Here is a 14,413-nt window from a genome sequence, read left to right on the forward strand (position 1 = left end):
TGTATGGTCTCAGGAAAATACAAATACCCAATCAATGTGCGACTTTGTCTAGGTGGTTTATGTCTGTTTTAGATTGGTTTGATTCACAGTGCACTTTGTGAACCAGGGTGCATTGCTCCAGGAATTGTGGCACTGAGGCATCAGGTCTCCAAAACAGTAGCCCATCTCCCAACATTGTTTGAAGGTTCCCGAAAGTGCACTCTTCATCCACGACTTATACCACCCCAACTGCTCACAGCCACGTTACCACCCCATGCCCACTCAACACAGACACTCACCAACACACCATGCCCTGTTGATTCATTAATATAACTTAGAGAAGAAAATCAGCCATTAACATTCGATCTGTTCTAATATGACTCTAGAAGTCATTCCATTGTACCAAGCTGATACAAAGTACAATAAAAATAATTAAATTCATGGACCACCAGGCAACAATGTAAGTGCTGGAGAAAAAGCAAATCCAGCCAACTTGACCCCACAATGTCTTCCTTTATAACATCTGTGGGCTTGTGCCAGAGTGGGGAGAGTTGTCTCACAGACTGGGTAAGCAACAGCAAAATGTCATCTGTAATATCACAGCCAATATGATCATCATTTCTAGGTATGTCCTATCCCACTGGTGGTTGCGTTGTGGTTTACAGTTGGAGGGAGTCCTCAACTTTGACTCTAGACCCCATGACGTATTATAACAACAAGTCAACCATCTCCAGCAGGTTACCACCTACCACCTTCCCTCAGCTGATGAATCAGTACAGCTCAATGTTGAACAAAAATTGGAAGAGGCGCTGAGCATTGCTAGAGTGTCAAATGTACTTTGGGTGGGGGACTTCAATGTCGTTCACCACTACTTACAGCTGGTCGAGTCAGGAAGGCAATGTCCATTTCCTAAAATAGAGAATCTAATCATTTTGCCTTGATAATCAGTGGCATTGCCCCCACTGGTTCATTCATTTTTAAATTCTGAGAATTAACATTGACCACAGACTGAACTCGATCAATATTGTGGCTGCATGTACAGATCAGAAGCTAGGAATTCTGTGGTGAGTAACTTACCTTGAGTCTCCCCAGTGTTCATTTACACTTGAGAAGCTTGACACCATCCAGGACCAGGCAAACCAATTGATTGGCACCACACACATCATCTATGGCAGTGACTGTCTTCACCACTGGTGCACAGTGGCAGCAGTGTGTACCATCATCTGCAATAGCTCATCCAGAATCCTTTAACAGCAGCTTCAAAATCCACACCTTCCATTATGAACAAGCACAAAGGCAGCAGATCGAATTGAGTGCCACTAGCTGCAAGTTCCCTTTCAAGTCACAGACCGTTCTGACTTAGATCAAAATCTCCATTCTCTCACTGTTGCTGGGCCAAAACCGTAGAGTGACCACCCCCCCCCCCCACCCCCCTTCCCCCGCAAACAGCACTGTGCATCAAACTACACACCAAGTAATACAGCAGTTCATGAAGGCAGCTCACCACCCAATTGTTCATCAGGACAAGGTCAAGAAAGTTCACCACTCCAGTTGGGATGGGCAATAAATGCTGGCCTAGTCAGTCCTCAATGCCTGCCATGTACCCTCTAGAGCCATTCTTCCTGTGTCCACTACGTAGTGTCCCCCAATCCATGAAATGCAGTGGGAAATCACTTTGGAATCATTAGAATAAGTTAAATTTCTAAAAATCAAATAAAACCCTGAGTTTAAATACATTAATTACATTGGTAAAGGAAATATCCTTCTCTAGTGTAAAAATTGTAATTCTTTAAATGCTGTTTAGGATTATAAGCAAACAGGAAACTATATTCAATGCATAATCTATTATTAAAATTTATTAAATCTCTCTATAATTAATAAAGGAGTAGGCCACCTAATGATTAAAGTGATTAATCACTTTGACATTCATCCAAGCATTCACATTGGATATTGATATAACAACAAACGTCTGGCTGCATTGCCTGAAACTGACAGAACAGAACGTTATCCTATTTCAACTTCAAAGCAAAGTACCTGTAATTCATGGAGAGAGCAAATGTTGAAATTGCTTTTTTTTATTTTAAAAGCAAGGCTTGTTTTAACAGCCAAAGTTGTGAATGGATTTAAATCGCAGTGCAAAGCATGACAGTAGATCCTGACAGGATGACTTTATCCATTGTCTATGCATTATAGCACTGACATTTGGAAAAACATTGAAATATATGACAAACACTGTACAATGCTGACAAATGTAAAAGTCAATTTATCTTCGCTGGGCAGATCCCTATATTGAATAGCTGCGATATTAGCTTCATTTAAACACAGTGTCTGTGTTGGATCTCAACTGATTTTTTATTTTCACCATTTATAAAGTAATCATGAGAGAGAAAACAGCTGCCTGTTATAAACATTTTGCTTGTAAGACGGTATCACATTAGAGATGCATATTTATGCTGTTTTACTATTTCCCTAGAAAGTGCCTGGGAAATTTAAGAAGCTATTCTCTGAACTTGAAAATTTAACGGTAAGTGCCTATACACTTATTTAAAATATTCCGAACATCACTTCTAGAGTAATTTCATAAATTTACATTCAAAGTTTCATGCATTGGGAATTCAGATATCGATGCCAAGGTTGAATTGAAGGTGAATCATGCAGCGTTCACTATGCTCCGTGCTCAATTTCCTGAGTGCGTTAACGGGTGTAACTCCTGGGACGTTTACAAATTCATGCTTTGGTTTAGTGGTAGAACATTCATGTCCGTGAGAAGATCAAGGATTCAAATTTCATCTCAAAGATGTGATCATGTAATCAGCTGACATTTCAGTATTGTACTAATGACATGCTTCAGTGTAGGAGGTGCTTTCTTTTGGGTCCTGCCCCCAATCTCAATTGGGCGCACAAGATTCCACAGCACTGTGAAGAAAAGCAGAGAAATTCTTTAGTCTCTTAGCCAATTTTATCCTTCTTCCAGCTCATAATTTGGTCAGTGTGGAAACAGGCCATTCAGCCTAACAAATCCACACTGACCCTCCAAAGAGTATCCCACCCAGACCCATTCCCCGAACCTATTACTCTACATTTCCCATGACTAATGCAACTAACCTACACAGTCCTGAACACTATGGGCAATTTAGCATGGCCAATTCCCCTAACCTGCACATCTTTGGACTGTGGGAGGGCACCAGAGCACTTGGAGGAAACCTACGCAGACACTGGGAGAATGTGCCAGATGTTCGTGGCACTGAGAGGTAGCAGTGCTAGCCACTGTGCCATGACTACTGTATTTCCATCATTACAGCAATGATTACCCGTCAAAAGTATGTCATTGATTGGATGATGTCTCTCCTAATCTCACAACCATGAAACACATTGTAAAATTTCTTTTGTTGATAAAAAGGCCATGATTTGTAACTGTAATTCACTACTAACGGGATTAAATGTTATGTTTCAGTTTGGCTCTAAAACACAGGAATAACTTAGGCATTCTCAACCTCATTCCTATTTATTTATATGATTTATTAGCACAACACAAAAACACAATTTGCCACCAACTGACTCTAACCATCCAGTCACAGAAAGTGAAATTAAGAATGGTTAAAGAGGTAAAATGGAAAAGTTTATCACTGGAGACTACTAAAACAGTGCACTTCCCTTTAACTTGGAATTCAGGCATGATTGGGTGAAGTTGAAGCATTTATTCACATTAAAGTTACTCTTGATATGAAGTATCAAGAGCTTATCCTTAAAACTAACCTGACAGTTTGAACCGCTGGTGGGATGAGTTTGGTTAACTGAGGAGCTAAAATCAAGATTTGGCTGGCTTGGCAGGAATGGGGATTAACTGAGAACTGAAGTGAGCCAACTTGATGACTAAGTTGCAAACCACACAGGATTGCAGGCTTAACCTTGCAAGAGGATTCGCAGTCGGGTTAAAATCAACGAGGTAAAAACAATGACTGCAGATGCTGTAAACCAGATTCTGGATTAGTGGTGCTGGAAGAGCAGTTCAGGCAGCATCCAATTAGCTTCGAAATCGACGTTTCGGGCAAAAGCCCTTCATCAGGAATAAAGGCAGTGAGCCTGAAGCGTGGAGAGATAAGCTAGAGGAGGGTGGGGGTGGGGAGAAAGTAGCATAGAGTACAATGGGTGAGTGGGGGAGGGGATGAAGGTGATAGGTCAGGGAGGAGAGGGTGGAGTGGATAGGTGGAAAAGGAGATGGGCAGGTAGGACAAGTCCGGACAAGTCATGGGGACAGTGCTGAGCTGGAAGTTCAGAACTAGGGTGAGGTGGGGGAAGGGGAAATGAGGAAACTGTTGAAGTCCACATTGATGCCCTGGGGTTGAAGTGTTCCGAGGCGGAAGATGAGGCGTTCTTCCTCCAGGCGTCTGGTGGTGAGGGAGCGGCGGTGAAGGAAGCCCAGGACCTCCATGTCCTCGGCAGAGTGGGAGGGGGAGTTGAAATGTTGGGCCACGGGGCAGTGTGGTTGATTGGTGTGGGTGTCCCAGAGATGTTCCCTAAAGTACTCTGCTAGGAGGCGCCCAGTCTCCCCAATGTAGAGGAGACCGCATCGGGAGCAACGGATACAATAAATTATATTAGTGGATGTGCAAGTAAAACTTTGATGGATGTGGAAGGGTCCTTTAAGGGCCTTGGATAGAGTTGAGGGAGGAGGTGTGGGCGCAGGTTTTACAGTTCCTGCGGTGGCAGGGGAAAGTGCCAGGATGGGAGGGTGGGTTGTAGGGGGGCGTGGACCTGACCAGGTAGTCACGGAGGGAACGGTCTTTGCGGAAAGCGGAAAGGGGTGGGGAGGGAAATAGTGGGGTCTGTTTGGAGGTGGCGGAAATGTCGGCGGATGATTTGGTTTATGCGAAGGTGGTAGGGTGGAAAGTGAGCACCAGGGGCGTTCTGTCCTTGTTACGGTTGGAGGGGTGGGGTCTGAGGGCGGAGGTGCGGAATGTAGACGAGATGCGTTGGAGGGCATCTTTAACCACGTGGGAAGGGAAATTGCGGTCTCTAAAGAAGGAGGCCATCTGGTGTGTTCTGTGGTGGAACTGGTCCTCCTGGGAGCAGATCTGGCGGAGGCAGAGGAATTGGGAATACGGGATGGCATTTTTGCAAGAGGTAGGGTGGGAAGAGGTGTAATCCAGGTAGCTGTGGGAGTCGGTGGGTTTGTAAAAAATGTCAGGGTCAAGTCGGCCATCATTAATGGAGATGGAGAGGTCCAGGAAGGGGAGGGAGGTGTCAGAGATGGTCCAGGTAATTTTAAGGTCAGGGTGGAATGTGTTGGTGAAGTTGATGAACTGCTCAACCTCCTCGCGGGAGCACGAGGTGGTGCCAATGCAGGCTTAACCTGTCAGCTAAAGACAGGTAGGAAAGACTCAAATGGGGCATTACAGATGTGGAACTCCAAACCCACACTGGCTGATATCAGAATGGTTGGAATAGTTTTGATTCACCAATGGTTTGACCTGGAAGTAATTGGGTTTTGACAATGAAAGTTTTTCAGTCCTCAACATAAATTTCTCTTGCTCTGATAAGTGCAAAGATTTTCTTCTTTTTCTCACCTCCTTTATGGGGGATCCAATGTGAAGATACTTGCAGAAGATACAAAACTAATCGGGAATGTGTGTTGTAAATAAGATAAAAGATGTTTTCAGGAATTTGGGCAGGCTTAGTGATTGAGCAGAAACATGATAGATGGAATATGTTGTTGAAAATGTAAGGCTATTTACTAGGAACAATATGTGTAGATTATTTCTTAAATGGTGAGAGTTTGGAAAGTGTAGATGTACAATGAGACTTTGGTGTCATTGTCAACAAGTCACTGAAGGCTAACATGCAGGTGCAACAGATATTAGAAAGCCTTTATTATAAGAGGATTTGAGTACAGTGAAGCCTTGCTTCAATTGTATAGGAGCTTGGTTTGACTGCACTTGGAGTACAGTATGCAATTTTGGTCTCTTATCTCTGGAAAGTTATTATTGCCAGAGGATGAATGCAACAAACATTCACCACACTTATTCCCAGGATAGCGGGACTGCTGTTTGAAGAGAGATTGGGCAAACTGGGCCTGTATTTTTGGAGTTTCAAAGAATGAGAGAGAATCTCATTGAAATAAAATACTTAAAAGGGATCAATACATTCGATGTAGCTAGGATGTTTCCTCAGGTGGAGGAGTCTAGATTCGGGCACAATTAACAATAAGGAAGGTGCCATTAGGACCAAGATAATGAGAAATGTTTTTCTCAGAGAGTTGCAAATCGTTATAATTCTTGACCCCAGAGGGCAATGAAGTTTAGTCTTTGAGTATATTTAAACAGAGGTTGATACATTTTTGATTATTAGTGGCATAAAGAGTTAAAGGGATAGCATAGTCAAAGGTATTCAATCAACCATAATTGTATTGAACAGCAGAGCAGGGTGAATAGCCTACTCCTGTATCCTACATTCTTATAGTATTTCCATGGCTGTTCCCCATCATTTTGGAAAACCAGCAGAAATCCCAGGAAAAAAATGTACGTAACCATTACCGTTATTTCTCAGGAGTTTGCTTTAAATCTAGTGTAGGCAATGAAGAAACCAGCATGGAAATTATTGGTAAGAACATTTTTTTTTAAAAAGTGCTGAAAGCAGAAAATGTCAAAATGTTATTCTTGTAAAAGTAGCATGTAGTTGTTATTGTTTCATTTTTTGATATTAGGCAAGTTAAACATCTGACTATTTTGCAGGATCCATCACTGAATCATAAAGCATACAGAGATGCTTTCAAAAGGATGCAGCCACCAAAGATTCCCTTCATGCCTCTGCTGTTGAAAGGTAATCTCAGACTGGGCACTTTCCTAAGACTGAATATGGTTAACTGAATGGCTAACTGACATGAAAATAGATCAATTTAATATAATTTACTTTGGCATTTTTTGATCTACATATTTTCTAATCAACTTGTTTAGGGATGTTATGACACACCTTTGGAGCAGGTGGGCCTTGAACCTGGGCCTTCAGGTAGTTACTACTGTGCCAATGGATCCCTTTGTTTGGTTCTAAGGTAACATAATCCTATGAATGGAAAACAAGCAAGTTCCTCTTGAACAGAAGTGATTTGCACAGTATCTAAGGCCCACAGATAATTACAAAGGTTAGATTGAGCAGGTGTAAAGATTGCTCGATATTTACTGATATGACCTTAAGTTTTGATTTAAATATCAGAAGTACACTAATGACAGTATTTAACTCTGCTTAACAATTGAAAATTTAAGATTATCCATGTACCATAGATCACATTCAGTCACAAAATACATAAAAACAATTTAAAATATTGAATCTGACCTCTATTGCACTCAATTGCCATGCCCTTCTTATGTTGTTCTTTTCCTATTGCTCTTGGATTTTAAGTATCCTCAGCCAGAAGTGCTGAGTGAAGATCCATCTTGCCTCTTCCTGAGGTGCTCAGCATTACAGACGTTAATCTTCAAACAATTCAATTCTCACCATGTGATATCCAGAAACAGGTGAAGGCATCACATACTGCAAAGGCTAGTAGCCTTGACAACATCCCGTGGTACTGAAAATTTGTCATCCAGAAATAGCCTCACCCCTATCCAATAAACCTACAACTGTGTTAGAATATGGAAAATCCTCTAGTCATATCCTATCCACAATAAACTGGACAAATCCCATTTGGCCAATTACCACCCATCAATCTACTCTCAATCATCAGCAATGTACTAGAAAATACTCTGAGCCATCTAGCGATACTTACTTACCAATAACCTGCTCAGTTTGGATTCCAACTGAACTACTCAACTCCAGATCTCATTTTCGTCTTGGTGCAGATATGAATTGAAGAATTGAGGTTCGAATGATGCCAGCTTTTGACATTAAGGCACTTGAAAGTGCCTTGAAGGAAGTATCAAAGATCCAAAGCAAAATTGAAGTCACTGGGAATCAGAGGGGAATTCTTTGCTGGTTGCACAAGGGAAAGTGATTGTTGGAGGTCAATTATTTCAATTCCAGAACATTGCTGCAGGAACTCATTGGAGCAGATTAGGCCCAATTCAGCTCTTCATCAATGGTCTTCCCTCAATCATAGTCAAAAATGAGGATATTCATTGATAATTGCACAGTGTTCGACACCAGTTGCAACTCTTTAGACATTGAGAGAAGCTGTGCCCACTTGATGGGTTTTATAGTTTGATTTTCCACATATTTTCCAATATGAAGATCAAAAAATGCTGAAGTAAATTACATTAAATTGATCTACTTTGATGTCAGATAACCATTTAATTAGCCATATTCCCCTCTGATTCTCAATGACTTCAGTTTTGCTTTTGATCTTTGATACTTCCTTCAAGGCACTTCAAATGTCTTAATGTCAAAAGCTGTCATTCTAACCTCAATTCTGAATTATTCTGTTCATGTCCTGGGTTTATATAAGTGGCAAGTAACATCTGTGCCAGGAAGTGGTTACCTACACAATAGAAAATCTAATAACACCTCTTGACATTCTGTGGTGTTAGCATTACTGAATCCCCAAAATAAACATCCTGGGAGTCACTCCTGACTCAACTTAGCTGAACCAGCCATTAAAAATAAGCGGCTACAAGAGCAAGCCAGTGTGGGGATTCTGCAGAGAGTCATATAGCTCCTGATCCACCAATTCCTTTCCATAATCTATAACACATGTCAGAACTGTGATGGAATACTCTCTGCTTGCCTACATGAGTGCAACTCTAACAACTCTCAAGCTGGTCAACACTTAACTTGATTGGTATCCTAAGAAGCATTTACTCCCTATTTCATGAGTGCTCAATGACATCAGTGTGCACCATGTACAAGGCCCGCTGTAGAAACTTGTAAAGCTTTGTTCAGCAGCACATTCTGAACCTATACACTCAATCAATCACCTAGAAGTCAGAGGCATGAGGACATCATCACTTTCACATTTCCCTCCAAGCCTCGCACCATCCTGACTAGGTTCAATATTGCTGTTCCTCCACTGTCTCTGGGTTAAAATCCTGGAACACTGTCCCAACACCACTGTAGGTGGTATGTCCACCACAAAGGAAGCAGCAGTCGAAGAGTGTAGCACACCACCACTTACCCAAGGGCAATTAAGAAAGGACAATAAGTATTGGCCTCTGCAGCGATACCCAACAGACGATTTTGAAAAAAAGAACCTCATCGGAACTTTCTGTAAAATCAAACTTAACATTTCTGGTGTTATTGAAGTTTCTACTTTTTTTTTCTCTCGCCATTTCTTTGTCCACCACTCTCACAAATGAACTTTTCCTCTGCTGAGGGGGTTGTCTTCTACTTTGGAGGAGCTGCAGGAGCCCAATCGTTTTCTTCAATGCCTTTTATTAATATATGATCTTCGATAACTAATCTCAGCTCATAACTGAACCAACCCAGTACACATCCCCTTGATTACCATGAATTAAATAGATTCAAAATCAGGCTGGTCCTGTAGAAGCTGGACGATATTCTTAATCAGATTATCACCCGGGCAGTGAAAATGAAAATATGCATGAGCACTCTGTGTAATTATCCATAGAAATTGACAAAATTAGTGCAGAGTATTAAGAAAAACATCTATGTTGCGCAATTTAATTTCATTGTGCTTTAAGCAAGTTTCCCAAATATTTTAATTAAATTGGATATGCCTGATCCACATCTTGTGCTATCTGAATAGTTGGAGTTATAACAACTTTCACAATCAACACTGCAGATCACATTGATTTCTCTGCTGTGTTCAGTCATAATTTGACCTTGTCAATTTAATCTGCATTTAACTGTTTTGGTGACTTTGTTATTCCATTCTTTCTTTCTTTTACTCTGTTAGATGTAACATTTATCCATGAGGGAAACAAAACCTTTCTGGACAACCTTGTCAACTTTGAAAAGCTGGTATGTGCAATTTACTTTTTGTTTCCCCTAAATGATTGCAGCCAACAGTCACTTTCCAGTATGCTTAAATATTTGGAAGGCATAAGTCTACAGTAGATCCAAAGATGATTGGATTTAAATTTTATCAATCAACAGTTGTCATCTTTACATAATTAAGAAATTATTTTTAGCTACTTCTTTTATTTGTCCATGGAATAAGTGCAGTATTGACTGAGCCAGCATTTATTACCCATCCCTAATTGCTACATGAGTGATTAGCTTGCTAGGTCCATTTCTGAGGGCAGTTAAAAATCAATCACATTTTTGCTGCGGGTTTGGAGTCACATGTAGACCAGACCAGGTAAGGATGATAGATTTCCTTCCATAAAGAATGTTTGTGCAATCTAATTTTTAGTAAAAAATAATAATATAGCAAGTGGGGAATGTCCCACCTTTCACATTATCTGAACAACGTTAGATTACTTCTGTTGAGAAAATCATGGCAAAGTCAGCCCAGCTTGGAGGTGAAAGGTGAATTTACTAAAATTGATTGTTTGGTCACAATAATTGATAAATTAAAATAACATTTTTAATTAATGGGAAGCCATCCAGCCAACAACTCATGGTGAGAATATCGGGAATGGTAATACATGATTTTTCCACCTAATTCAGTTGGCAAAGAAATGTGAACCGCATGTTCCCATTTTCTCATCAGCAATTCCAATGTATGTAGTTCACCAATAAAGGCAGAACTCAAAGTTGAACATCTGTAAAAATACAATTATTAAATTTCATTAAAAGACCGGAACAGGTACATTAAAGGTTGGTCTGCTACACTAACATTACTTACCAATATCTGGTGCATAGATCAACACTTTGGGGTTTTGATTACTTGAAGGGGGAGTTGCTGCTGCATTCAGAAGTTCAGGCTTAATTTTATTCCTAAATTAGTTATTGAAATCTGCCATTATAACTTCAGTGGGAGAGCAGCAGAACTCCTGAGTGACTATTGTAAAGATCTAAATATTACTTTATATATAGTTTCTCCAAGGATTTTGTTAACCTTACCTGTAGCCAGGCAATGAAGACAATATCTAGTGAAATTTAGCTAGTTTATCTTTGTATCAACATATGTAACCTGTTGTTTGTTGATATTCTATTGGCAAGCTCAATTTTTTTTTCGAATGGAAAGGTTTGCTGCTGAAACAGTATTCAATCAAATGGTCGTCATGGGAAAAATATTGAAAATAATTCTTGGCTTACTTCAGGCTCAGTTTACAGTTTCTGCTGGTGTTTTCATAATTTTTCTCTGTTCCCAGCACATGATTGCAGATTCCATCAGGTTGCTGAGACACTGCAGAAGTAATCAGATTGGTGAGTATCAGCAGTGGTTGTGACATGGAATGGGGAAGAGTTAGAGTACCAGCAAGCAGAAAGTAAAAGGATCGTAGTGATAGTGTCCCTACCTCTAGATCAGGAAGCTCATGTTCAAGTCCCACCTGCTCCAGAAGTGTGTCATAACACCTTGGAGCAGATTGTTTTGAAAATAGTCTACTCCCGCTCAATTGAACATTAGTGCAGTTCTTGTGGACATTTGCATGTGAAAAAAGGATTTGACTTTTATGGAAGGGCAAATTAATTCCTTAACATTTTAGTTTTATAAAAACAGGGTTAAAAACAGTAAAAATCACCACTTGATGAAAAATCCTCATCTTAAAATTTAACATTTGATCAAAATTTACTTAGGATTGTGAACTCACAATCTAATTCCAGCATTTTTCTTTCCACAGCCATCGCTCCCCTCTCCAATTCAGATAGTTTAAAGCTTTAATTCAGGCTTTCCAAAGAGAACTATTATCTAGAAGGAATGCAAATTCCAATTCACTTCATATTTGAAGGAATTTCAGCTCAGCACAACACATACAGCATGCATTAAGGAATACTCCAGTGTGATTTGGCTTACCTTAGGATCCCTATAAACCTTTGATCTAGAGTACAGGAGTTGGGAGGTCATGTTGCGGCTCTACAGGGCATTGGTTAGGCCACTGTTGGAATATTGCATGCAGTTCTGGTCTCCTTCCTATCGGAAAGATATTGTGAAACTTGAAAGGGTTCCGAAAAGATTTACAAGGATGTTGCCAGGGTTGGAGGATTTGAGCTATAGGGAGAGGCTGAACAGGCTGAGGCTGTTTTCCCTGGAGTATCAGAGACTGAGAGGTGATCTTATAGAGGTTTACAGAATTATGAGGGGCATGGATAGGGTAAATAGGCAATGTCTTTTCCCTGGGGTGGGGGAGTCCAGAATTAGAGGGCACAGGTTTAGGGTGAGAGGGAAAGATATCCAAGAGTCCTAAGGGGCAACTCTTTCACGCAGAGGGTAGTATGTGAATGGAATGAGCTGCCAGATGAAGTGGGGGAGGCTAGTACAATTGCGACATTTAAAAGGCATTTGGATGGGTATATGAATAGGAAGGTTTGGAGGGATATGGGTCGGGTGCTGGCAGGTGGGACTAGATTGGTTTGTGATATTTGGTTGGCATGGACAGGTTAGACTGAAGGGTCTGTATGACTTGTGGGTGAGAGTATGCGCTGTAGAATAAAATGGAAACTCTAACAAATAAAAACTTGTCAGCTGCTCATAGTGACAACAGTATTCCTGACCAGACGGGAGAATGATTGATAATTTCCCCATTAAACATGTTTGCAAGTGACTGAAATTATTTTTGGAGAGAACAGAGAATTGGGATATAACTATCCTCCACTCTCTGCCTTTTGCTAGAGAAATTACCCTGCTTCCATCAGGAGACATTACTTCAGTTTTTGTGAAGATTTAAAAAACAATTCTGTAGATTGTTTGCTGTAACTTGCCTGTGTGAACAGGCCATGCTATAGGTAGGAACCGAAATTATGAAGATGACATAAGGAGGCTATGCAAAGGGATATAGATAGATATGTAAGTGAGCAAAGTTCTCATAATGATAGTTCACACAGATATGACAACTAGATGACTAGTAAGAAAGTTTCATTGGGTCAGTAATTTCAATGATTTCTCCCCTTACTCTAGGTATGGAAGATAATCAAAAAGACCACCAGGATGTGAAAGCTTATGTTCACTACTTGCACATTATTGAAAACCAAGAGACATTATTCCAGCTTTCTCACAGACTTGAGCCAAGAACTTAACCAAAGCTACATCCATTTGTAAGATCACTCTACTGACCGTTGAGTTAAAGCGACAGAGAACTGCAGTTGCAACTGTGGCAAAGTGACTCGACTGTTGTGCTACGTGACTACGTGACTGTTGTGAAATTATCAGCACAGTTTACATACAAATTTGACACAAGATGGTGCAAAAGCAACAATGAGTTTAATAAGGCACTTTCGTGGCGGTCTGTTGAGAAGCCGTGTTGCAAGATCCTTTGGCAGAGGCACTCAACAGGGAACATACTAAGAAACAATCAACTGTTTGTTAAAATTAAGTAGAATAGAATTCTGTCCATATTTTTCAGAAGACAATTTTTCATGCACTCTTCTTGTCCCAAACTTTCAAAGCAGAGATAGAAGACCTTCTTCTCTACCCTGACATGTGGCAATTGGACCATGCAGCCATTGAATGAAACTGCCACTGGCCTTCGAAAAGTATCCAGAAATGGACCTGCTTGAAGAGAGTAGGAAATGGTGACTACTTTTCAAAGACATTGAACTATAACAACTTAGGCAGTTGTTTTTAAACATAAAATCAAATGCCCTTGGTCCAATAAGGTAGCAAAATCTATCAATCAGAATTGGCAGCCCATTCTGCTTAAGTGTTTGTTACTTGCTGTGCCTCTCCTAGCAATACTGGGCACCATTGAATGTAAGCATTTCCAGCAATCAGTATTGTCAAAGCGGTGGACAATGTTAAAGTTATCACCTTATATAAATACCGAACACCATTTTATTTTTCAGGGCCAAAGTTTCTAGGAGCAGTGATGATGAAAACCTAATGCATATTGAAATGTGGGACCTGGCACCATTGGGCAGCCAGAAAAAGAAAGTTTTGTCTGATATTTTAGTGGTTTTTAATGTATTTCTTCTTGAGAAGAATTCAGTGAATTAAAAAGTCTGTATTACAGTGCTATAACATTTGTCATGCTAAGTAAGCAGTTTAAGGCATCTAATGATTTAAGAATTTTATACCTAATGATGGTACAGTTTCCTTTGATGTGGAAGCATATTGTCCCATAGTCAAAACAGTACCAAGAGTATTTGTGACTTAAACTAATTAAAACACATTTGTAAAGCTTGGATATAGAATTAGTGCCCCTGAAATTCTTCAGGTTTCTTGTGTTATGTTGCCAGAGATATTGTGGTGGGACCAGCTGAAGCCACAGAAAAATGTTATTGAAAATTTTTAAAAAAAAATGCAATTTACACCATTTCTCAGAACTCCAATGTTCACTTGCAGTTTAAACAGAAGATTTCCAACAAAGTTAAACAGCCAGAATATGCTAGAATAAGGCATCACACATTGCATATCACTAATCAAGACATTTGTTGGACAGCA

At 40.2% G+C, this 14,413-nt stretch overlaps 1 protein-coding gene across 3 annotated transcripts in view; it reads left to right on the forward strand.

The window, feature by feature from the left end:
• Positions 1 to 14,152, forward strand: part of rapgef5a (Rap guanine nucleotide exchange factor (GEF) 5a) — a 180,102-nt gene extending 165,950 nt beyond the window's left edge. For 2 of the 3 annotated variants that reach the window (XM_072575316.1, XM_072575318.1), the window contains 5 exons: positions 2,453 to 2,503; positions 6,711 to 6,798; positions 9,824 to 9,888; positions 11,187 to 11,241; positions 12,932 to 14,152. In XM_072575316.1, the coding sequence (XP_072431417.1) occupies positions 2,453 to 2,503; positions 6,711 to 6,798; positions 9,824 to 9,888; positions 11,187 to 11,241; positions 12,932 to 13,050 (378 nt within the window). In that variant the 3' untranslated portion in view covers positions 13,051 to 14,152. The remainder of the gene's footprint in view (positions 1 to 2,452; positions 2,504 to 6,710; positions 6,799 to 9,823; positions 9,889 to 11,186; positions 11,242 to 12,931) is intronic. The other variant, XM_072575319.1, reaches the window with a different exon arrangement.
• Positions 14,153 to 14,413: the final 261 nt, after the last annotated feature.

The sequence above is a fragment of the Chiloscyllium punctatum genome, chromosome 8 (assembly GCF_047496795.1).
Source record: "Chiloscyllium punctatum isolate Juve2018m chromosome 8, sChiPun1.3, whole genome shotgun sequence".
NCBI classification, from domain to species: domain Eukaryota; kingdom Metazoa; phylum Chordata; class Chondrichthyes; order Orectolobiformes; family Hemiscylliidae; genus Chiloscyllium; species Chiloscyllium punctatum.